The sequence below is a fragment of the Meles meles genome, chromosome 15 (assembly GCF_922984935.1).
Source record: "Meles meles chromosome 15, mMelMel3.1 paternal haplotype, whole genome shotgun sequence".
NCBI lineage: Eukaryota > Metazoa > Chordata > Mammalia > Carnivora > Mustelidae > Meles > Meles meles.
Window position 1 is genome coordinate 35,911,678 of NC_060080.1, and position 24,797 is coordinate 35,936,474.

Consider the following 24,797-nt stretch of genomic DNA (forward strand, 5'->3'; position numbering starts at 1 on the left):
AGCCCCAGACCCCAGCCTGGTACCCACCTCCCGCAGATCCTCAGTGTTGACCAATGACCAGGGGCTGTTTTTGGTATTCCAACATGGGGAGTTAATTTACTGCTACTTTAAAAGTGTATTGCTTTCCTAGTTCGGGCAAAAAGTTCACCATTCTCCTTTTGGATGATATCCAAGTTTCCTCTTTGTCTCTTTTTCATAATGGGAAGTTTTGCTCACTTGCATCTGCCTGTAATACTGTCCTTATAGGCACAGAAAATTTCCAACATGCATTTTGAAGAGAAGGACGACTATTTGAATAATCAGAATGAATAAATATTTAAAATTATTCCCCAAAGAATTTACCTGCTGATAAGTATCTAGTGTACTTACAATCCTCAGGCTGTGTCTTTTTTATTTAGTCATTAAAGTCTCAGACATGTACTTCCCAGCTTTGCTGGGATTTGGTTCTTCTAGAAATCTGAGTTTACCAATACCTCCCTGGATTAACTTCTGTATCCCATGTGAATGCGCATTGCTCTGTAAATTCTCATTTCCTTCCTTTATCCCTACTGGGCTTCCACGTCACAATCCAGTAATAACCAGAATCTTTTCCACTGCTTCCCTTCCCAGCCCCCAAGAGAAATTCAGGGACCACAGCCCAATGGGGTCAAGATTGTCCCTTGTGACCGTAGTGCCAGAAGTTGTTCTTGTGCCAGCCTTGGGTCCTTCCTCTTCCCCATTACCTGGGCTGCTGAGCAGCCAGATGTGCCTGCGTCGGCAGGACAGGGAGGAAGAGGAACGATCTCATAGCAACTTCAATTATTTTAGTGGTTTGCTTATGAGGAGGCAATTGTAGATTCAAATTATAATAGAGCTTGAAGGAAGTTTTCAGTGTCTGGGGGAAAACTGTGACAGAAGGTGCCATTTAAAACTTATGAATAATGTACGAGCAAAAGGAAATTTGTAGTTAGGAGACCAAACCTGTCTGTCTAAAGAGAATTGCAGTAAAAGCCAAAGACACCAGCCCAGTAGCTTTTGTTCAACAAATTAGCTTAATATGACAGCTAAATTTAGAATATCTTCTGCGTGGAGTGTTCCTGGAGTGGGTTTTGTCTTACCTTTCAGAAGCCTTCTATCGTATCATCAAAATGAACACCTGGGAACATTTGAAAGGCTCTTATGCACTCAGTTCTGTGGGATCTCCAAGTACTTTGTGCATTACCACATGGCTGCGCAAGCTGCCTCGAGGACGTCTTTACGTGTATGACAAGAGGCAGACAGCGCCTTGCCGGTAGCAGCAAGCTTCTGATTGTGTAGGACTGGAAATTAAGAGCTCATGGAGAAGTAAAATGAAGTGCTCCCACTGCTTCCCCCCCCCCCAAGAATTATTTACTTATTTTAGAAAGAGAGAGAAAGTGAGAGGGCCAGGAGAGGGAGAGAGAGTCTTAAGCAGACTCTGTGCCAAGAGTGGATCCCATTGTGGGGCTCAATCTCGTGACCCCGAGATCACGAACCTGAGCCAAAACCAAGAGTTGGATCCTTAACCCAGTGCACCACTCAGGAGCCCCTGTTATTTTTTAAAAATAGCTTTATTTTATTTTATTTTAATTATTATTATTATTATTATTATTTTAGTATTCTCTACACCCGATGCAGGACCTGAACTCACAACCCCAAGATCCAGAGACTATGCTCTTCCAGCTGAGCCATCGAGCCACGTCATAAACCAGCTTTATTGCGATAGAATTCACATATTATCAAATTTGCCCATTTCAGTATACTTCATAATCATTTTTAAATTACTTGCCCTTGGGGCATCTGGGTGGCTCAGTTGGTTAAGCGTATGCCTTTGGCTCAGGTGGTGATCCCAGGGTCCTGGGATCGAGCTCTGCATCGGGCTCCCAGCTCAGCGGGGAGCCTGCTTCTCCCTCTGCCTGCCACTCCCCCTGCCCGTGTTCTCTATCTAATAAAAAAATAAAATCTTAAATGGAGTTGCCCATTTAAGGTATACAATTCAATTCAGAGTTGTGCATCTATCACTGCAATCTAATTTTACAAAATTTTTGTCAGAAGAAACCCTGTGCCTATTAGCAGTCATTTCCAGTTACTCTTACTCTCAACCTTAGGCAAGAACTAGTCTACTTTCTGTCTCTTACATATTTGCTTTTTCTGGCCATTTCATACTAATGAAATAATACGATATGTAGGTTTTTTTGAGTGATGTCATTACCCTAGCATAATATTTTTCAGATTTATGTATGTCCCAGTACATACCAGAACTTCATTCCTTTTTATATTCCAAATAATAGTCCCTTATGTGGATATACAATATTTTATTTATCCATTCAACAACTAATGGACCCAGAGCTGCTTCTACTTCTTGGCTATTGTGAATAATGTTTCTGTCAACAGTCACACACAAATTTTTGTGTGGATTTACGTTTTCATTTCTCTACCTAGGAGTGGATCATTTGGTAACTATATGTTTAATGTTTTGAGGTGCTGTCAGACTTTTTCCCAAAGTGACTATGCAATTATACATTCCTACCAGCAGTGTATAACGGTTCCAATTTCTCCACAGCCTCGTCAACACTTGTTCTTGTCGGGCTTTTTTATTATAGCCTTTAGTGGGTATGAAGTGGTATCTGATCAGGGTTTTTGATTTGTTTCTCTAATGACTAGTGATATTGAGCAGCTTTCTAAGCGATTATTGGCCATCTGTGTATCTTATTTGGGAAAATTTCCTTTCAGATCTTTAACTGATTTTGAAAATTAGATTATTGATAATTTTACTAGTGAGTTTCAAGAGTTCTTTATGGATGATGGATAAATTCCTGTATCAGATATGTGATTTGAAAATATTTTCTCCCATTCTGTGGATTGTCTTTTCATGTTCTTGATGCTATCCTTTGAAGCACAAAGTTTTTTGATGAAGTCCAGTTTATCTGTATTTTCTTTGTTGCTTTTGCTTTTAGTATCATATCTAAGAAACTATTGTCTTAACCAAGGTCAAAGAGAATCACTTCTCTGCTTTCTTCTAAGAGTGTTATCATTTTAGCTCTTAGATTTAGGTTCATGATTCATTTTGAATTGATTTCTGTGTATGGTGTCCAGACTCCAACTCCATTCTTCTGTGTGTGGGTATCCAGTTGTCCCAATACGATTTGTTAAAAGACCATTCTTTTACTGCTGATTTATCTTGGCATGCTTGTCAAAAACTCAATGGACACAAATGTAAAGATTAATTTTTGGCTCTCAATTCTTTTTTTTTAACATTAAAAAAATTTTATTGACTCTCAATTCTTTTCCGTTTATCTATATGTCTATCCTATGCCAGTATCCTACTGTCTTGATGACTATAGCTATGCAATAGTTTTCAAATGGAAAATGTAAGTCCCACAACATTATTCTTCATTTTCAGCATGTTTTTGGCTCTTCTGGGTCCTTTCTATTCCCATGTGAATTTTAGAAGCATAATGTCAATTTCGGGAGTGGGTTGGAAAGGCAGCTTGGATTCTAATAGGGATTTCACTGGATCTGTAGATCAGTTTGGGGAGTATTACTACCTTAATGATATTAAATATTCCAACCTATGAACATGGAATGTTTTTTCATTTATTGTAAATTTCTTTCTATAATATTTTATAGTTTTCAGTGTATGAGTCTTACATTTCTTTTGTTAATTTTTTTCCTAAGTACGTTATTCTCTTTGGTGCTACTATAAGTGCATTTTTTATTTCATTTTGGATTATTCATTGTTAGTGTTTAGAAATAGGATGAATTTTTATATATTAATCTTGTATCCTGCCACATTGCTGAAGTTGTTAGTTCTAACAGATCTTTAGTAGATTTCTTAGGATTTTCTAGATTCAAAATAATGACATCTGCAAATAGATAGCTTTCCATTTTCCTTTCCAGTCTGGATACCTAAAGGACAATTATAAAATGTTCCTCTTTGTTCCTAGTAACATTTTTATTTTTAAGTCTATTTTCTGATATTAGTATATGCCCTTCAGCTCTCATGGTTGCGCTTGCGTGGCATATCCTTTTCTGTTTTTTACTTCAGACTTATTTGTGTTTTTTTTTCTTTTTTAAATTTAAATCTGATTAGCCAACATATCAGTACATCATTAGTTACAGATGTAGAGTTCAGTGGCTCATGTGGATGTATTTCAGATATAGAGTTCAGTGGTTCATTATTTGCGTATAACAACCAGTGCTAATCATATCACATGCCCTCTTTAATGCCCATCACCCAATTACCCCTTCCCTCCAACCACTTCCCCTCCAGCAACTGTCAGTTTGTCTCTTAGAGTTAAGAGTTTCTCATGGTTTGTCTCCCTCTCTGATTTCTTCCCATTTCGTTTCCCCTCCCTTCCCCTATGATCCTCTGTGCTACTTCTTATATTCCACATATGAGTGAAACCATGTGATAACTGTCTTTCTCTGATTGCCTTATTTCATTCAGCATAATACTCTCCAGTTCTGTCCATGTCAGTGCGAATGTTGGTTATTCATTCTTTCTGATGCCTGAGTAATATTCCATTGTGTGAGAGAAAGAGAGAAGGAGAGAGAGAGTGTGTGTGTGTGTGTGTGTGTGCATATATCTATATCTATCTATCTATCTATCTATCTATATACATCTCACATCTTCTTTATCCATTCATCTGATTCATCTGTCAGTGGATTTTGGCTTTTTCCATAATTTGTCTATTGTGGATATTGCTGCTATACACGTTGGGGTGCAGGTACCCATTCATATCATTACATTTGTATCTTTGGGGGTAAATACCTAGTAGTGAAATTGCTGGGTCATAGGGTAACTCTATTTTTCAGTTCTTGAACCTCCATACTGTTTTCCAGAGTGTCTATACCAGCTTGCATTCCCACCAACAGTGTAGGAGTATTCCCCTTTCTCCACATCCTTCCCAAATATTTGTTGTTTCCTGACTTGTTAATTTTAGCCATTCTGACTGGTGTGAGGTGGTATCTCATTGTGGCTTTTTAAAAAATTAATTTATTTTTTATTATGTTCTATTAGCCAGCATATAGTAGTGCATCATTAGTTTTTGATGTAGTGTTCAACAATTCATTAGTTGCATGTAACACCCAGTGCTCATGATAGCTCATGCCCTCCCTAGTCACCAGGTTATCTTATCCCGCCACCCCACTCTCCTCTATAACCCTCAGTTTGTTTCCTGGATCCAGACTCTCATGGTTTCTCTCCCTCTCTGGTTTCTTCCCATTCAGTTTTCCCTCCCTTCCCTTGTGGTCCTCTGTGCTATTCTTTATGTTCCACATATGAGTGAAACTATATGATCATTGCCTTTCTCTGCTTGACTTATTTCACTTAGCATAATTCCCTCCAGTTCCATCCATGTCGATGCAAATAGTGGATATTCATTCTTTCTGATGGCTGAGTAATATCACTGTGGTTTTGATTTTTATTTCCCTGATGCTGAGTGATGTTGAGCGTCTTTTCTGTGTCTGTTGGACATTAATTAGTATGTCTTCTTTGGAGAAATGTCTACGTTCGTGTCTTCTGCCCATTTCTTGACTGCGTTATTTGTTTTTTGATTGTTGAGTTTGATAAGTTATTTATAGATCTTGGTACTATCCCTTTATCTGATATGTCATTTACAAAAACAAAACAAAACCCCAAAACAACTTTTTTTAAAATGTAAAGTGTCTCTTTTAGAGAGTATATTATTGTCTTGTTTTTTAAATCTAGAATGATAATTTCTGTCTTTCTATTGGATGCTTAATCCTTTTAAATTTAATGTTATTGATGAAGTTGGATTTACATTTGCCATTTGCTTTTTGTTTTCTATGCTCTTACTGACTTCTTTTGCATTAAGTGGACATTTTCTAGTGCAACACTTTAATGCCTTCAATTATTTTTAATAGTATATTTTTTGTGTTATTTCCCTAGTAGTTGTTCTAGAGCTTATGATGTATATGTTAACTTACTGGAATCTACTTTTGACTTATACTAACTTACTTCCAGTGAGATATAGAAACTTTACTTCTATATAGCTCTATTTCCTTCTTCCCTTTTTGTTTTACTATTCTTATATATGTTATATCTATAGATGTTACAAACTCAAAATACATTGTTATAGGTATTTTATATTATTTTATTTCTTTTATGAAAATAATGGAAGGAATGAGAGCAAGAATACACTTACAGAGTTTGTTATATTAACCTTCTTAATTATCCTTAATGTGAATTTTAATGATAAAGTTGTTGATGTCATTTCTTTACTCCAATACAACTTTGTTCCCACCTACTTTTTTGAGCCATTATTGTCCAATATATTACATTTCTCTATGTTATAGGGTTCATAATACTATTATATTCACAATGTTCTATTAAAATTTATTTTGTTTTTGTTTCTTGTACTTATTTTTTGTTAGGGTTCAGGCTTTCATGTTTAGATTTTTTAATTTTATTTTTTATTTAAGTACAATTGATATATAATGTGCATTAGTTTCAGGTGTACAGCATCATGATTCAACATCTCTATAACATTATACTATGCTCAGCACAAGTGTATCTACCATCTGTCACCACACAATGCTATTACAATATCATTGGCTATATTCCTTATACTGTGGCCTTTATTCCTATGACTTATTCATTCCATAACCAGAAGCCTCTATTTCCTACTCCCCTTAACCCATTTTGCCTATCTCCCCAACTCACCTTCCCTCTGGCAACTATTGGTTTGTACTCTGTATTTATAGGTCTGATGTCTGCTTTTTGTTTGTTCATATTCATACGTTTTTCAAAATCAGTTCAATGATGAAAGGAGAAGAAATATTCAAGTGTATATATTGTTGCCTATGTGATTACCTTTAATGGAGCTCCTTGGTTTTTGTATGTGGATTTAAATTACTGTCTGGTGGAATTTGCTTTCACTCTGAAGAACTTCCTTTAGTATTTCTTAAAAGGTGAGTCTGCTAGCAATTGATTCTAAGTTTTTGCTTATTTGGGGATGTCTGTATTTCACTTTAATTTCTGAAAGATAATTTTGTGGGATATAAGATTCTATTTTGATTTTTTTTTTCTCAGCAGTATAAACTGCCTCTGGGCCTCCATTGTTTCTGATGAGAGGTCAGCTGTTAATCTCAGAGGTATTCCCTTGTATGTGATGAGACATTTTTTTCTCCTGCTTCGTTAAGATTTTTCTTTGACTTCAACATGTTTACTATGTGTCTGGGAGTAGATCTCTTTGAGCTGTCCTACTTAAGTTCATTGAGCTTCTTGAATATAGAGATTATCTTTTTAAAATCAGATTTGGTTAAGTTTTTCTGCCATTATTTCTTCACACAGTTTTTCTGCTCCTTCCTCCTTCCTTTTCTTTTGGTACTTCCATTATGTGTATACTGGTATTCTTAATGGCTTCTCTCATTACTCCATGCTCTGTTTACTTTCTTCATTCTTTTCTCTGTTTTTTTTTCCATTTTATTTATTTTTTCAGCGTAACAGTATTCATTGTTTTTGCACAACACCCAGTGCTCCATGCAAAACGTGGCCTCCGCATTACCCACCACCTGTTCCCCCAACCTCCCACCCCTGACCCTTCAAAACCCTCAGGTTGTTTTTCAGAGTCCATAGTCTCTTATGGTTCGCCTCCCCTTCCAAATTTTTTTTTTTTTTTAATAAACATATAATGTATTTTTATCCCCAGGGGTACAGGTCTGTGAATCGCCAGGATTACACACTTCACAGCACTCAGGATAGCACATACCCTCCCCAATGTCCATAGCCCCCTCCCCCTCTCCCAATCCCACCTCCCCCCAGCAACCCCCAGTTTGTTTTGGGAGATTAAGAGTCATTTATGGTTTGTCTCCCTCCCAATCCCATCTTGTTTCATTTATTCTTCTCCTATCCCCCTAACCCCCCATGTTGCTTCTCCATGTCCTCATATCAGGGAGATCATATGATAGTTGTCTTTCTCCAATTGACTTATTTCACTAAGCATGATACGCTCTAGTTCCATCCACGACGTCGCAAATGGCAAGATTTCATTTCTTTTAATGGCTGCATAGTATTCCATTGTGTATATATACCACATCTTCTTTATCCATTCATCTGTTGATGGACATCTAGGTTCTTTCCATAGTTTGGCTATTGTAGACATTGCTGCTATAAACATTCGGGTACACGTGCCCCTTCGGATCACTATGTTTGTATCTTTAGGGTAAATACCCAGTAGTGCAATTGCTGGGTCATAGGGTAGTTCTATTTTCAACATTTTGAGGAACCTCCATGCTGTTTTCCAGAGTGGTTGCACCAGCTTGCATTCCCACCAACAGTGGAGGAGGATTCCCCTTTCTCCACATCCTCGCCAGCATCTGTCATTTCCTGACTTGTTCATTTTAGCCATTCTGACTGGTGTGAGGTGATATCTCATTGTGGTTTTGATTTGTATTTCCCTGATGCCGAGTGACGTGGAGCACTTTTTCTGATTGCATAATCTCTATTGATTTATATTCAAACTCACTGATTCTTTCTTCTACTGTTTAGTGTCTCTGGTGAACAATTTCATTTCAATTTATTTTTCAGCTACAGAATTTCCATTTGTTTCTTTTTTACTGATATTCTCTATTTGATTAAACATTCTCATCATACTTCTCTTCAACTTTTTAAACATTATTTACCTTGGGTTTTTTTTCAAACATACTTATAATAACTACTTTGAATTCTTTGTTTACTGAGTTCAATATCTGGGTTGCCTCAAAGGCAATTTTTATTGCCTGCTTCTTTCCTGCATATTAGTTACATGTACTTGTTTCTTTGCATGTTTTGTAATTTTTTTTGAAAACTGGACATATTAGATAAATATTACAGCAACACTGAATATTGATCCCCCCTCCAAGGGTTTGTTGTTGTTTGTTTCTTCATTTGTTTAGTAACTTGGCTGGACCATTTAAGTGAAATCTATTCTCCTGCAGTGTGTGGTCTCTGATGTCACTCCTGAGAGGGTGCAGCCTTGAGCATGTGACTGTCTCCCTGAATGCCCTGGATGACTGTGGCTTTAGCTGAGCTCTGTTTAACTGTCTCCTTTCCTCATGTCCCCCATAAGCTTTTGGATGATCTGTTTCTCTAGATATCAGAGCAGTCATTAACCCCAATTAATCATTATCTGATTGTTATATTGCTTTCAAGAATACCCAGGGGCATATTTTATATCACAGAAGGGCAAACTGAGACAGTGTCCAGTCTTTGAGGCTGCTCTAACCACCAAGGATCTTTCTTAACAATCCTTTTCTCTCATTCTTTCTGTTAACTTTCTGGCTGATCTGCCATCTTGCTGAGCTTATTATCTTTTAGTCTGTTGCTAAAAGAGTTATAGAACTAATAACAATTCTTAATTTCTCACCTCCATGATCTCCATTGTTTTAAATAACACTCAGAGGCATGATCTTCTCCACACTTTGTTCTAAATAAAGTTAGACTCCTCAGGCAAAGATGCAGAGCTCTCTGTTCTTATGATCTGCTTCTCTTTCTCATCAGAAGCTCCCTCATTTTCTCAGTTTATCCTTTTTTAAAGATTTTATTTATTTATTTTACAGACAGAGATCACAAGTAGGCAGAGAGGCAGGCAGAGAGAGAGAGGGGAAGCAGACTCCCCCCTGAGCAAAGAACCCAATGAGGGGCTCGATCCCAGGACCCTGAGATCATGACCTGAGCCAAAGGCAGAGGCTTAACCCACTGAGCCACCCAGGTGCTCCTCAGTTTATCCTTTTTAGCATGAGACCGCTATTCTAGAAGTAAGCTGGGACAGTGATGTTTAGGTTCCAGTGTTCTTGACCTGCTGTGTCTGGAGTAGAGCCTCTGCCCTGTGATTGGGGGCTGAGTGGGGGAATGGAACCCCAGTTCTGTTGGCTGTAACTATTTGGAACAGAGCTTCTGTAATATGAAGCTGGAGGTAAAGGGGTGAAGGCAATATGATGCCACTGGTCTGCATGAAATCATAGCCCTACTGCAAGCTAGGGGAAGAGGGTTCCCCATCTTCTTGGCTGTGACTGCCCAGAGTACAGCTTCCATCACATTGAGCTACTGGGGGTGGATGAGGTGGATGTGAGTGAGTTGTGGCTCAAATGAGATTTAAGTTGAGATATTCTTGAGTTGAGGTTTCTCCATTTGCTTAAAACCCTTCGGATAATTTCCAGAAACTTTAGATGCTGTTTTAGAAATGATTTTTACAGGGACACCTGTGTGCCTCAGATGGTTAGGTGTCTGTCTTTGTTTGTTTCAGGTCATGATCCGGGGGTCCTGGGATCAAACCCCACCTTGGGCTTCCTGCTCAAAGGGGAATCTGCTTTTCCTTCTCCCTCTGGCGTTTCCCCTGCTTGTACTCTCTGGTTCTCTCTATCTCTCTGTCAAATAAATAAATAAAATCTTTAAAAAAAAGAAATTTAAAAAATGAAATGATTTTTACTGACTAAATGAAGCATTTATATATCTGTACCATTGTATGCAGTCAGCAAAAGGAGTGGAATCCAGTTAGGGATGAAAATTGAGTTTACTTTTTAAGCAAAGTTTAGAAGTGTGCTGTTATCTCAGGTTCAGTCCTAAAAGAAGTGGTACAAGAACCCTGACAGCTTGACTTCTGGCAGGATCTCTGTTGTCCAGCCTCTTGTAGCCTCCCTGAACCTCTTTGAAATACATTCACCCAACCATCACCTTGTATTGCATTCTTTGGCATCCCATGATTTGGATAATTTCCAGTATCTTAAGATCATACATAAAAACTCAAATGACCTTGTGGAAGCTTATTTCCAGGCAGTTTCCTTGCAAAACAGATGAATTATTTTTGTCACAGGCATAATAAATTGTTAATTTTGGAAATGTTTTTTGTAAAGAAAACAACCATCAGGTTATTTTCTTTTTCATTTCAATTATGTGCAAGGATATATCAGTACAAAGAAATGAGATAAGCTTGTCATAACCTGGATGACAGCACTGCCCTTTGGGAATGTCCAGGAGAGCATTGGAGCCAAGTAACAGATTAGACAGACATTTGTGGGCAAAGTATGGCAGAGAAAGCTGGGTGGTGAAGGAAGAGTGTCCTGAAATGAAGTCCTGGGGAAACTGCAGATGTAATTGGTGCCATGCTGGTCTATCTGTGGCTAAAGGCAGCAAACCAATGGAAGATTCTTTGGAAAACTCCAGCTGAGGGTACTTTTCATTGCTGTGTTCTAAGCTCTGATGACAGATGTGTTCATCCTAAACCTGACATCTAGATTCAGGACATAAATGAGGCCCAATAACTGGGCAGAGAGAAATGGTGGGATGGAGGATGGACTATTTAGGTTTTGTTGGGAAGGGGGGGTAGTTATTATAACATAGACCCACTCAAAAAGATTTTTTGCCCTTAAATAAATATTCCTTGAAGGCACATATTTTGTTGCCAGCAAAATAGCAAAGTTTGTTTTTACTTATTATTTCAGTTTTAGAATCAAAGATGAAAAAGGATGACTGGAAAACACTGTGTTTAGAGAGGCTCAGACCTTGCATTAATTTCCTGGCAGATTAGAGACTGAAGTGGGAGAGAGGTTAAAGCAAGGACTTGTCTGCCAAGTCAGTTGGAAGGAGGAAGATCAAGGGAATTGTCTGGGACCAGGGAATGGCTATTTTAAGCATATGTGAACAAGAGTCAGTTCACCTTCATAGATCCTTTTTGGGTCAGCATAGTGGCACTTGCTACAGTTAACTATGTTGGTAGATTTATTCCTGTATCCCACTGGGGTAGACCTACATCTCTCACCTCTGCTTATTTCTAATGTTGAAATAAACCATAAAATAGTATAGATGAAGGGAAAAGGTGACTCATTCATTTGTGTAGTCTTAAAAAACCTTCCAAATAGAAAAAAAAAACAAAAAACAAAAAAACAAAGCAAAAGTGTTAAGTTGATTATATAAAAATTTAAAGATGTTCATGTTTCAAAAGCAAAGTTAAGGAGTGCCTGGGTTGCTCAGTCATTAAGTGTCTGCCTTCGGGTCAGGTCATGATCCCAGGGTCCTGGGATCGAGCCCTGCATAAGGGCTCCCTGCTCAGTGGGAAGTCTCCTTACCCTTCTTCCACTCCTTCTGCTTGTGTTCCCTCTCTTGCTGTCTCTCTGTCTCTCTCTCTATCAAATAAATAAATAAAATCTTTAAAAAAAAAGCAAAGTTAAGAACATGACATAGTAGAAAAATAGCTAAACAAATATGACTGACAGTGGCTTAATTTCCTTAATATATAAAAAGTCTCAATAAATAGATAAGAAAAATATTAATATCAAACTATATAAATGGGTACATGATTTATAACTATTTGAAGAAGACCTAACTGCAGCCAGTAAGTAAATATGTAAATAATCTAATTAAATCATTAGTAATCAAAGAGAGCCATGTTAAAATGAGATAATTTTTTTACTTCATTAAATTAGCAAAGACTTTGAGAGGACAATACCCAGACCTGGAAGAAATGTGTAAGATGGACAAGCTTATACACTGGGAGAAGGAATAAAAATTGGTTCAACCCTTCTGGAAAATGAGTTGGTGATATGTGACAGGAGCTTTAAAAAAAGTTCACATTTTTCAGTCCAGTACTAATTTTTTTAGAAAGTTGCCTTAAGGTAATAATCATTAAGATTGTGACTTCAAGGATATTTTATAACATGAGAAGTTGCATACAGTGAAATCAGAAAAGCAGAAAATCAGGATATAAAACTCTCCATATATATTACTAGTCAAATATATTAATATGCATTGGAGATACTTGATTGTAACACACATACCTGTTCATTTTATTTTTTTCTGACATTAATATATCTATAATTTGGCACACATTAACCATATACTATTTCTTTATTTATAGATAATTCTTAAATTAACAATACATCTTTAAGAGATTTTTTATTAAAGGAAATATGACATTTATATTTATATTAACATCTATACATGATCTTCTTTCTCTGTCTTTTTTATGTATATGGAAGCTAAATAAATCTAATGTTATCAGTCAATTATTACACTTCTAACAGATAAACTTACTGAAATTCAAATCTAAATAGTCATGTTTAGAAACTTAAAATAGGACTTTACATTTCTTGGTAGATAGAGTAGATGTACTTTTCTCTAATCTTCCCACTAAGGACTGAAAAGCCTGGACATTACATAAGAAACGAACATACAAAGACCTTGAAAGGCGGAGACAAGAAAGCAAAACAATAAGGACCTTGAGACCTGAGGAGTGACAAAGTGGGGTGTTCCCTTGTTCTTTTTTGCCTCATGTATCCCAAACTGCAAACTGATAAAGCTGAAAACCCAGTAATACCAATGAGAACAAACAAAAGAAAAAGGCCCAAGTAAGTCTGCTTTCTTTAGACGAAGGACAGGAAAAGGACATTTAACAAGATAAAACTTTTAGATGTTACTGTTCTACTTCAGTCAAACACCACTGAAAGAACTGTGGTCCCACTCCACACATGCCAAAAGGGCTAAGTGAGGGACCTAGAGTTTCACCATCTCTGCCACCATGGTGGTATCAGAGAAGGCCAAGCAGGGACCTGGTAATTTCATAGGAAGGAAACAGATCCCAATCCTGTGTTGTCAGTAGAGACCATGTGGAGAGCCTAGACATCTACCTTTATCCATCTTTCTACCTCTTGCTGTGGTGATGTTAGAGGAGGCTGAGTAGAGAGTTAGAACTTTCACTACGACTCAGCAATAATGACACCTTACCCACTGCCATGTCTGTGGACTACATGGAAAGGTAGAACTCCCAATCCCTACACAAAAAGAAGAGCTCACCCCCTTACTTAGGTGTCCTTGGATGCCATGTGGGGAATCTGGACTCTATGTCCACCTATAAGTAATGACTCTTCCCTGCCACAGTAGGACCAGAGAAATTCAGAGGTTTAAATAAGACCTGGAGTCTGGCAATATAATATGAAAATGTAATGTACCTGTTTCCTTAAAAAATTAAGTCATACCAAGAATCATGAAGATCTCAAACTGAATGACAAAAGGTTATAGATAGATGACAACGCTGAGACGACAAAGCTGTTAGAATAATCTGAAAAACATCTTAAAGTAGCAATCATAAAAATGCTTCAAACAGCAATTACAAGCACACTTAAAACATGGAAAGAGAAAAAAAGTCTTGACAAAGAAATGAAGAGTCTAAGCAAAGAAATAGAAGATATAAAGAAGAACCAAGTAGAGATTTTGGAATGGAAAAATATAATAACCTAAGTAAAAAACTCAGTCTATGGTCTTAACAGCAGAATGGAAGGGGCAAAGAATTGGTGAACTGGAAGATAAAGCAATGGAAATCACCTAATCTGGAGAAAAGAAAACTGTACCGATAACTCAAGGATGAATTTTTTTAAATGTTTAAGTAATCTAAAGAAAAGTAAGAAAAATAAAACAGAGAAATGAAAAACAGAGGGAACAAAACAACAAAGTCAGACTTAAGTTCTAACATATTAATAATTACATTAAATGTAAATGGTCTAAATAATTCAGTTAAAAAACAGAACTTGGCAAAGTAGATTTAAAAACATGACTGGGGCGGCTGGGTGGCTCAATGGGTTAAAGCTTCTGCCTTCGGCTCAGGTCATGATCCCCAGGGTCCTGGGATCGAGCCCCACATTGGGCTCTCTGCTCCATAGGGAGCCTACTTCCTCCTCTCTCTCTCTGCCTGCCTCTCTGCCTAGTTGTGATTTCTCTCTGTCAAATAAATAAAATAATTTTAAAAATAAATAAATAAATAAAAATAAAAAATAATAAAAACATGACCAAACTCTATGTCATCTGTAAGAAACTCACTTCAAATATAATAATATATGCAAATTGAATGTGAAAGAATGAAAAAAGATACATTATGCAAAGAGTAACCAAAGAAAAACAGGAGTGGCTCTATTAATTTCATAAAAGTGGACTTCAGATCAAAAAAAATTATAAAGACGAGAAAGGACATTTAATATTGTCAAAAACAAGGAAGGACATTTAATAATGATAAAAGAGTCAAATTATCAAGAAGATATAGCGATCCTAAATGTGCATGTAAAACACAACAGGCTGAAAAATACAAGAACTGAAAACTGTTAGAACTGGAAGGAGAAATAGACCAATCCACAACTATAGTGGGAGATATCAACATCCTTCTTTCAACATTCATCTGACAACTAGACAGAACATCAGCAAAGATATAGAAAACATTGATATTTATAAAACACTTCACCAAACAAAAGTAGAGTACATATTCTTTTCAAGTGCCTTACATTACCAAGATATATCATATAAGATGTATCATGAAAGAAACTGCAACAAATTTTTAAACATTGAAGTCATACAGAGTGTGTTTTCTGACCACAGTATATTCAAAATAGAAATCTGTAACAGAAAGATAACAGGAAAGACCTCTAAAACTTGCAAACTATACAGCACACTTCTAAGTAGTATAGTGAAAAGAGGAACTCTGAAGCACAATTTTTAAAAATATACTGAACCAGATGGAAATGAAAATACAATATATCAAAATTTGTGTGACACAGCTAAAGCAGTTTTGGGAGGGAAAGTTGTAGCATACATAAGAAAAGAGGAAAAGTCTCAAATCAATATCTAAGCTCCACCTCAAATTAATATGTAAGCACTCCTTTTAACCTAGGAAGAATAAAATAAACTGAAAGGAAGATGAAGGAATAAAATAATAAAGTTAAGAGTAGAAATCAGTAAAATTGAAGATGGAAAAATAGAGAATATCAATGAAGGAAAGAGCTGGTTTTTTGAAAAGATCAATAAAATCAACAAACTTCTAGCAAGACTGTCAAAGAAAAAAAAGAGAAAAAACACAAATTACTAATATTAGGAATGAAATGGAATATTACTTTAGACACTGAAAACATCAAAAGGGTAATAAGGGAATACTAGGAATAGCTTTGTAAACATAAATCTGAAAACTTTGATAAAAGGGATCAATGCTTCAAAAAGAATAAATGCCACATTTTACCTAATACGTAAGACAATTTAAATAATCCTATAATTATTAGGGAAATTGAATTAGTAATTTTAAAACTCCTAAAAAAAATCTCCAGGCCAGACAATTTTATTGAATTCTACCAAACATTTAAAGAAGAATGCACAATAATTCTATACAACTCTTCTAGAAAATAGAAGAGGATGAAACATTTTCCAATTCATTTTATGAAACTAGTCACATCCTGATCCCAAAACCAAATTAAGATGATATAATAAAAGGAAACTATAGAACAATATCCCTCAGAATATTGACACAAGAATCCTTAGCTCAGTGTTTGTCTCCTTTCTTTCACTGCACATACATAGTGGCTTAGTTTGCTGCCTCCAGGATGACAGCAGACTCCGAATGGCTGTCGGGGCAGGCAGGACACACATCTACCCTACACCTGCTGTGCAATGGAGAGGAAGGCTTGTTCCCAAAGTGGCTGGCCCTCTTGCTTCCTCACTACTAGTGGAGGTGCTGGAGGCTTCCAGAATATCTCAGCAGTGGTTCTGATGATGGAAGACTCTCTATGTCTAATTTTTTAAAATATGAAAATAATTCAACAGTGAAATTATTAGCCCACCCCAGGAAGTCTCAGCTATAATTTATGGCTCCACATCTCCCACCATTGTAATTTTGTTTTGCATTCATTAGGATAAGATTTTTTTTTTTTTAAGGACAATCTCAAGGAATCACAGTTCTGACGACTAACATTAACCACCATGTCACTCATAGATATTACTGAGGCTGTTATTCTGAAAAGTAAATTAATTTCCCTTGTGTGAGAACCATCTGAATAATATTCACATTCCTCTCTAGGGTAGACTGATTGACTCTGGAAAGAACCTGCTGCTTCTATGGCAACCTGATGTGCTAGAAGGTCCTGCCCACCCTGACTTCTCTGGTTTTATTTTGTCCACCTTGTTTTCCTTCCCTGGAATTCGGGAAGAAGAAAATTGCCTGGTGTTCTTGGGTACATAAAATTGGCAGGTGCTTTTAAAGAATCTTTTTTTTTTTTTTTAAAGATTTGATTTATTTGGTATATATAGAGAGATCACAAGTAGATAGAGAGGCGAGTAGAGAGAGAGGGGGAAGCAGGCTCCCTGCCGAGCAGGGAGCCCCATGTGGGGCTCGATCCCAGTACCCTGAGATCATGACCTGAGCTGAAAGCAGAGGCTTAACCCACTGAGCCACCCAGGCGCCCTGGCAGGTGCTTTTAGAAAGCTTCATATGCTTACCAACACACAGACACACAAATACACACAGAAGCACACATCAGTAAACAGCTTATTTTCTCTTCTGTCAGTGATTTCATTATCTTTAAGGTTGGGTGGAAGAGACTTTTCTCTTACAACAGATGCAGAACACATTGGTGCCTTTTTTGGGGTTAAAGGACACAGAGTGATTTTGGGGGGAATATTAAAATGATTTTTCTAAAACAAGGATGAGTAGAAGAGAAATCAACTTTAGGGACTTGGGATGATGGTAGTGACTGTGATGATGACACCAGCTATGCCTTGAAGACCTACTATGTGTCGGGCATTGTACTAAACACATATGGGCAATATCCCACTTAGTCCTTAGCACCATTGTCAGCCTTGTTTTATGGGCTCAACGAGTTTGTGTAACTTGTTCAGGTTAACATAGCAGGCGTCAGAGTCTGTAGGCAAACCAGGTTTGTCTGCTCCAAAGTCTGGGTTTTAACCACTATCTCCTGCCCTCTCCCCTGTGATGCCTCTGTTGGTGTGGTGTTGAGTTGGTCCCCAGAGGACAAGCATAAGGCACAAGAAGAGGATAAGAACAAGTTCAGTGAGAGGCAGCCACGTTATTGTTATTTATTGTGAAGGAGTTTGAACTTTTGTGTTCTGGGTCAGATCCACTCTTGTTTGTGTCAGTGAACCCTCACAGAAGAACCTGGAATTGGCCAGTCTTCAGATTCAAAGTGATCCAGACCTGGCGTTCTACTGGACCTTCATGGTCAGGGTATAATTGTTATTATCCTTGATTATAATGTTGGCCGGAAGTGGCCCACTCGATGGAAATATGGAAACAACACTGCAGGTTTATTCTGCCTTGTATTGTCCCTTATCTGAAGGGTTTCTGGTGTCTCCACTGGGGATCAGCCATCCACTGTTGGGAGGAATGGCCTGGTTCTAATCCCTTATGGTTCTGCGGCCTGCTCCGTTTGGCACTACTCTTCCAGTGCTCATTTATAAGGTGGACAGTCTTTGCAGTCCAGGTAGCAGAATATTAGTTCCTGCCTGGTACTGGCCATGACTTTAGACCCACAAGTTTCCTATTCAGGAGGGCTTTATATTCTTGGGGGTTTTGATTTTGTTAATCTTTTAGAAAAGAAAAAAAAAAGAGCCCTATCTTTTAATGCAGGATTGCTTTGTCAGAACCCAAGGACAAATTAAATGCTCAGTTAAAAAAAAAAAAATGGAAGGGCACCTGGGTGGCTCAGTCGTTGGGCATCTGCCTTCGGCTTGGGTCATGATCCCGGGGTCCTGGGTTTGAGCTCTGCATTGGGCTCCCTGCCCAGAGGGAGACCTGCTTCTCCCTCTTCCACTCCCTGTGCTTGTGTTCCCCCTCTCGCTATCTCTCTCTCTCTGTCAAATACCCCCCCCCAAAAAAAGGCAAGTTGTGTGTAGCCAGGCCCCATGATTCCAAGCTTGACCCCAAGGTGGGGTTGGTTGGGATTGAGCGCAGGGAGGCTTGCGGTTAGGGTGTCTGTTGACATTACTTGATAATAAGAAACCAGGTTTTTTACATCTTGGCTGGACAGCTGAACCAAATCTTCTGGGTCCGACCTGTGGCATTAAAGTATCTTGCTTTGTAACATAGTTTCCCTATGAGTTTCTCTGTCCAGGAGCATCTCAGAGAAGGGGAGAAACAGGGATAGATGGCCTGTGGGCTCTCTGAGTGGTTGGAGGGCATCTGTTGGGTGCCAGTGGGAATGGGGTGCAGTAGTCCATCCGTTGGGGGCATTCACAGGCTCCCTGGAAGCCTGTCTGTGGCTGAGATTAATGAGGAAAGGTGGCCACAGGGAGTGTGGCCTGGGCCCAGGAATTTGCTCAGCTTTTGTCTGCAGAGGTCAGCACTTTGACAGTGAAGGGGGAAGGTTTCGTCCTTCCTCCCACTGGCAGCAGGGATGCCTGTGAACCAGCTTGCACCAAGAAGTCTCAGGGTCAAGGACGAGGCCCAGCCACAAAGCTCCTCTCCTTCTTCCAATTTGACTGGATGTCATTCAGAGTAGACTGATGCAATGATGTTGCAGAGCAGGAAACATGCAAAGCAATTATCTTTTTAGTAGGTCACTGGCCTCCTTTGGGAGAAGAGACCAGAGGGAGATGGGAAGGCAGGCAGCACGGCCTCCCCCAGAGGCTGCGCGCGCAGTAGCTGCATTGGTGATTAATAGCGTGTCACTTTCCATGAATGTTGCTTTAAGCAGCCGTGTTCAAAATTGAGTGGGAATGAAATAAAACAACCCAAAATAGATGTTTCCTCTATGCCTTATGAGTTGCTGGAATCCAGAAATAGCTTTTCAAATCTATAATTTTAAATGGCATCATTCACAGCATTCTCAGAGCCGCGGCTTGCTTTTCTCATGGATATTGCTGTATGCACAAGCGTCCCTTTTTGTTTTTAAAGAGCATGAAAAATTTGAGCTCAGTGTCTTGAGGTTTTTTTCAGCACTGAAATAAAAATGATGATTATAGAGAAAAATATAGCCTTTACATATGTTTTTAAAGAAAAATAGTAACCTAGCAGCGGAAAAGGACAGGAAGAATCTTGTGCCCATATAGATCATAAGCTGGAGCAGTAAAAAGGTCTGGCCGGCAGTAATTGCTGGCCAGCTGCAGGGATTACAGCCCTGTGAGCTGCGTTCAGGTCACCCTGCCAGGATGCTGGCAACCAGAAGTCGGGCGGAGACCATCCCGACCCACAGTGCCGTTGCTGGGCCCGAGAGTGTAAACAGGAGTGTGACCACACAGCAGCAGGGCAGGGTGCCTGCACTGGCCACACCCTCTCAGAGCACAGGGACTTGAGTCCCTCTCCCTCTGCTGCCTCTGTTGGAGCTAAGCTGCCAGTTTGGAGGCTAATAGTGGTAGTCACAGGGATGACCTCTGGCTGCATCTCTGAGTAGGAGAAGGGTCACTAGACTTCAGTATCACTTTTGTTCTAAGGAAGCCAAAGAACACATCTAATGGGTGAGGAGCCAGAGGGAACCCTCAGCTCAGTGCTTCGGGGATTGTCACTGTCTTGGGCCAGAGAGGGGGAGGGAAAGTGGGTGGCGCTCTATGCCTTCTGCCCACTCATTTTGTCTGGTCCCTGGAAAAAAAAACAAAAACGAAAACAAACAGCAAAGCTAAACAAACCAGTGGTGGGGTGGGCTGTGGGGCACAAGGGCAGGGTGGATTCCTCATCTTTTTTGCATCTTCCATCCCCATCCTAACTCCCTGCTGGCTTCCAATAAGCACTCCAGTGTCTGACCATTGGCCTTTTATTGGGACATCTCGTCACAAGTGAAATTCCAAGGAGACATGGAAGGGTGGATGGGTGGAGAAGTTGGATTGGAACTCCTAGGAGATGGTGGGATATTCCCTCTGTCATCTTGCCTTCTCTTTCCTGAGTACTCACCCCTGGCCAAACTGGGGCACATCAAGACAGAAAGGGCTGGCCCCGTAGGTTTTAATATTGTTCAGGTATGGTGAGGCCAACAGATCAGGGGATGACTGCCATTAAAAAGATAGCTTGTTACAGTTCCCAAGAAGAGGGGGTGTGCCATGCCATGCAAGGCCGTATAGGGAGGCACCAGGGATGGTTGAGAGGCAGGAGGAGCAAGGGGGAAACTTGGACAAGAGCCTTTATTGTAGTTTCTGTGAGAAAGGATGGAGAAGGAAGGGCAAGCAGGCTAAGCAGGTTTTGGATTGGCTAGTTTGAGTAATTTCAGAAGGTTCTGGAGCATAGGAGCTGTCCCTTGTTGTCTGGTACCTGGCCCTGGGGGTTAGTAGCCCAGAGTAAAAGAGTAAAGGAGATGGTTGGCGTTGTGGGCTCTGGATTGGTGAGTTTGTATGGGAAAGATGGACAGGCAGAGTGGTCTCTTGCTCTCTGCAGGCACTGGCCAGCCCTGGGAGGGCCAGTCCCTCAAGGGTCAGTAAAGAAGGCTTCAGAAGTCAGTGCATCAAAACATGTGGTCAGTACAGGTTGCACATGATGCCAGCATGAAAGGTAGAAGTGTTCCCATCTTGGAGGCATCACAGGTGAAATGCTCAGGGCATTCTGAGAAGTAGCTTTCCTGCTTTGATTGGTTTGGTTTGGTTTTTGAAAGGGCATGTCACAAATGCGAGAAAAAGTATCAATGGGAGGAGAGGGCATTGGCTAAGCCACCAAAAATAGGATGTGTGGCAGCCAAGTGAGGTTGGATGAGTGCCTTGCCTGGACAAAGTCCCGGGACAGGAAGCTTCTGAAGGGGCTTAGCAGGAAAAACAGTTGGGACACTCAAGTAAGGCCAAACTAGGCTCTTGAATGCCAAGCTGAAGCATTTGGATTTCATGCTGGCTGAGCTGGCCAGAGCTGTTCCGTTTCACTCTCTAGTTCTGTTAATGAATTCATAGATTCGTAGAGAATGCCGACATCTGGCCATATATCATAAGCCCAGAACTTAATTAACAGGTTAGGATGCTGATGTAAATTGATTGTGGATGAAAAAAAGAAATCCCTTGTGGCAGGAGTTGAAGACACAGTGCCTTCCAGGTCTGCAGGTAATGTCAGCGAGCAGAAAGGGCTCTTGGGACTCTGGGGAAGAAGCATGCCCCAAATGGAGTGGGCAGCAGCCTTGAAGCTCCAGGGACCAAATCATGGGGAGGGGGTCCAGAATTGCCAGATCTTCCTAGTTTTCAAGAAAAGCTGGAAATTCAGAGTCTTGTGTAACCTCCCGAGTTAAGTGAAATTACCTGAGAAGTCTATGGTGGCTCACTAGTGAAACTCTTTCCTCCCTAACAGCACAACAAAAGGCCTGAGCCCTGCCACATGCGCTCCTGGGGACCTCTTTCCACTCTGCACCTGTCATCCTAATTGAACTGTGAGGGTCAAAGAGGAAATGGGACAGTTATAAGGTGTGGCTGTATTGGGAAACTGAGGCACACCGGGTCAGGGGTCAGATCTGTCTTCCAAAGACCTTCCCTGAAGTCTTGAGTGGGCATCTTGGTGGCGCTTCATCTGCATTTCCTCACTGGCAAAATCCATTCACTCATTCGTTCACACTATGTGTGGGGCCAAGACAGATACTTCACACCAAAACAGAAAATCTGATGGGACGCTGTCTAAAGTGGTGTTGCTACTGTAATGATTTTATAGCAGAAGAGAAGCTAAAAGGTGTTGTGATCAGGGGCATCTTTTTCCGGTGCTGTGTGGTTGAAGTTCCCTCTAACAACACAGTAGAAAATACTGGTGATTGACAGAGTGGGCTGGGGGGTACACGCAAGTCTCTCCTGACCACATCACCTGGTCTCATTCTCTCTGAGTCCAGGGCTCTGAGCTCTAAAGCTGGGCCTCTGCCTCCTTGACCCTGGTGGACACTGGCACCCAAAGTGGTGTTGCCGCCACAGAGCAGGTGTCCAGATGTCCCTCAGGGGAGTGAGTCCTGTGTGGCAGTGAATGCCTTCAGTACAGAAAATTTTAGCTACAGCAACCATAGAAAAAGCTAGTCTAATCATAGCATCTGAGAAAGGAAATTGAGAGAGTGGGGACAAATGGAATTTTCAATCACCTGACGTCATGATATGCCATTGTTGGATCCATGATTTTCCTACTGGCTTCACACTGTTCCAGTAAGAGCCGAGAGGTTTCCCTACAGGCTGCCAGGCCTCATCTGGGACCTGCTGGAGTGCACTAGGATGGACCGAAGGCAGAGCTGGGGGGTGAACCTCGGACAGCCAACGGTGGGGCAGTTAGACCGTGTCTGGAGAAGTCTGTGCACATAGACAACAAGCTTGCACTCGTAAAGCTGGAAAGCAGCTGCCCCTAGATGCCCCTCTGGCCATGCAAGTCCTCACCCCCTCCCACCCACACAGCAGAGACCATGAATTCTAGACACCGTGCGCACTAAGAAGATCACTGTGTCCTTCTTTTAAGAACAAATAAAGACAGTATTAAAGCATCAACTTGTGTTTAAGAAAGTCTATCAAATATAGACATTTTTAAACATTGCTGTTTCCCTTCTCTCCTTGCAACGGAGAGATAGATAATAGCCTCACCTCACTGTTGCCTGAAGAACAAGCCTCTTTGGTAACAGAGCACCGCGTGCACCTGTGTGTGTATGCCCGGGTGTGCGTGCACCTGTGCTTGTGTGTGCAGGCATGTGCGTGCGAGATGTTCTTTCATAAATCAGCATGCAGGTCAGAGACATTCAAAGACAGGAGGCTGCCAAGCCCAGAGCATCATGGGGCTGTGTGTGTGTGCTGGGGGTGAGTTCGGTCAGGCCCAGCTCTCCACAGCCCGCTGCCGGGGATTCAGAGGATTAGTTGCCTGTGGGGATAATCTCAGGTCACTTCATGATTCGCTCTGAGGAGGGCCCCCGTTGGCCCCGATACCACTGCCTCAGAGCAAAACGTGGCCGCTGTTCATAAAGCATAGGATTTGAGGCAGGATGTGAATACCTTTCCTTGCAGAGTTGCAAGGGGGGATGAAGGTGGGCCGAAAGTAATGACCCGCCTGTGAATCTGACAGGAGCACCAGGGTCAGCGTTGCCTCCTTGTTGAGAATGTCCTTTTGAAATATGTTCTCGGATATTGCTCCCATCCTATTAATTATGTCACAAACTTAGTAAAGCTGAATAATTAATGATCACGGGGCACTTGGAACTGTAAAATGCCATGTAAATGTTAAGGAGTAAAAATTACTCTGTGTATTAATTAAGTGGATAGGCTGCTTTAAAAAATATTCCATGGTGGGAAGATTAATTTCCAGAAGAGCTGGAAAGGTTTTTGTTGGACTGTCCTAAGAAACTTTCGATATCTAATTATCTTAACCACATTTTAGGAGACTCAGGCATTCTGTATCCTGAAGGATTTGAAAGGCAAATGGCTACTTGACACGTTTGGCTTGGGAAATGATGTTACCTATTGAATTTTGATAAAAATTGTGTCTGCTTAATTCTCTCTAGCCGGAGGCAGTTTGGGCCTAAGGCCAAGGAAGAAGTAAAGATCATTGAGCACCAAACACAGACCCTTCGGCTGATGCCTCATCTGGCCACAGCCTTGGCCTTGACCTTCGTCAGCAGGTGAGTTGGCTGTCAGGGTTTGCTCTCTAAAGATGAGTGTGAGATCCTGCCTGGCATTGGTAAGGAGTGAGGGGAGAGGCAGACAGGGGCTTTGTCTTCTAACTGGAAGCAGGTAAGAGTCCGTGTGGTGAAAACCTGACGCTCAGGTTAAAAGTGATGTCCAAATCGTGATTGTTTGTATATCTGGGGGATGGAATCCACAGAGAATCTGAGAAGCCTTGAATCAGCATTTCTCCATTTTCTGAAAGAAACATTCTTGGCTGTTAAAATTTCTCGACCTCTAACAAAGGTTCTAATTTATAAAAATAGGTCAAAGTGTGTGTATTACGTGGCGAGGGAGGTAGGAGTCAGGCTATTGCATAAAACAGTGGTAATAGTACTGTAAATTCACCTGGAGCCTTGCATTTATAGGAGGCCTCCCTCTATGCCTCTCAGCTATAGCTCCTCAAAGCCCTGAGATGTTGCCGGAACAGTTGTGTGTCATCCCCACCTTCTAATAAACAGAAAAT

General features: G+C 40.3%; 1 protein-coding gene across 5 annotated transcripts in view; it reads left to right on the forward strand.

Annotated features, from left to right (window-relative positions):
* ACOXL (acyl-CoA oxidase like) overlaps window positions 1–24,797 on the forward strand; it is a 356,730-nt gene that overhangs the window by 148,499 nt on the left and 183,434 nt on the right. For all 5 annotated transcript variants that reach the window (XM_045979259.1, XM_045979255.1, XM_045979257.1 and 2 more), the window contains one exon: window positions 24,172–24,288. In XM_045979259.1, coding sequence (XP_045835215.1) covers window positions 24,172–24,288 — 117 coding nt within the window. The remainder of the gene's footprint in view (window positions 1–24,171; window positions 24,289–24,797) is intronic.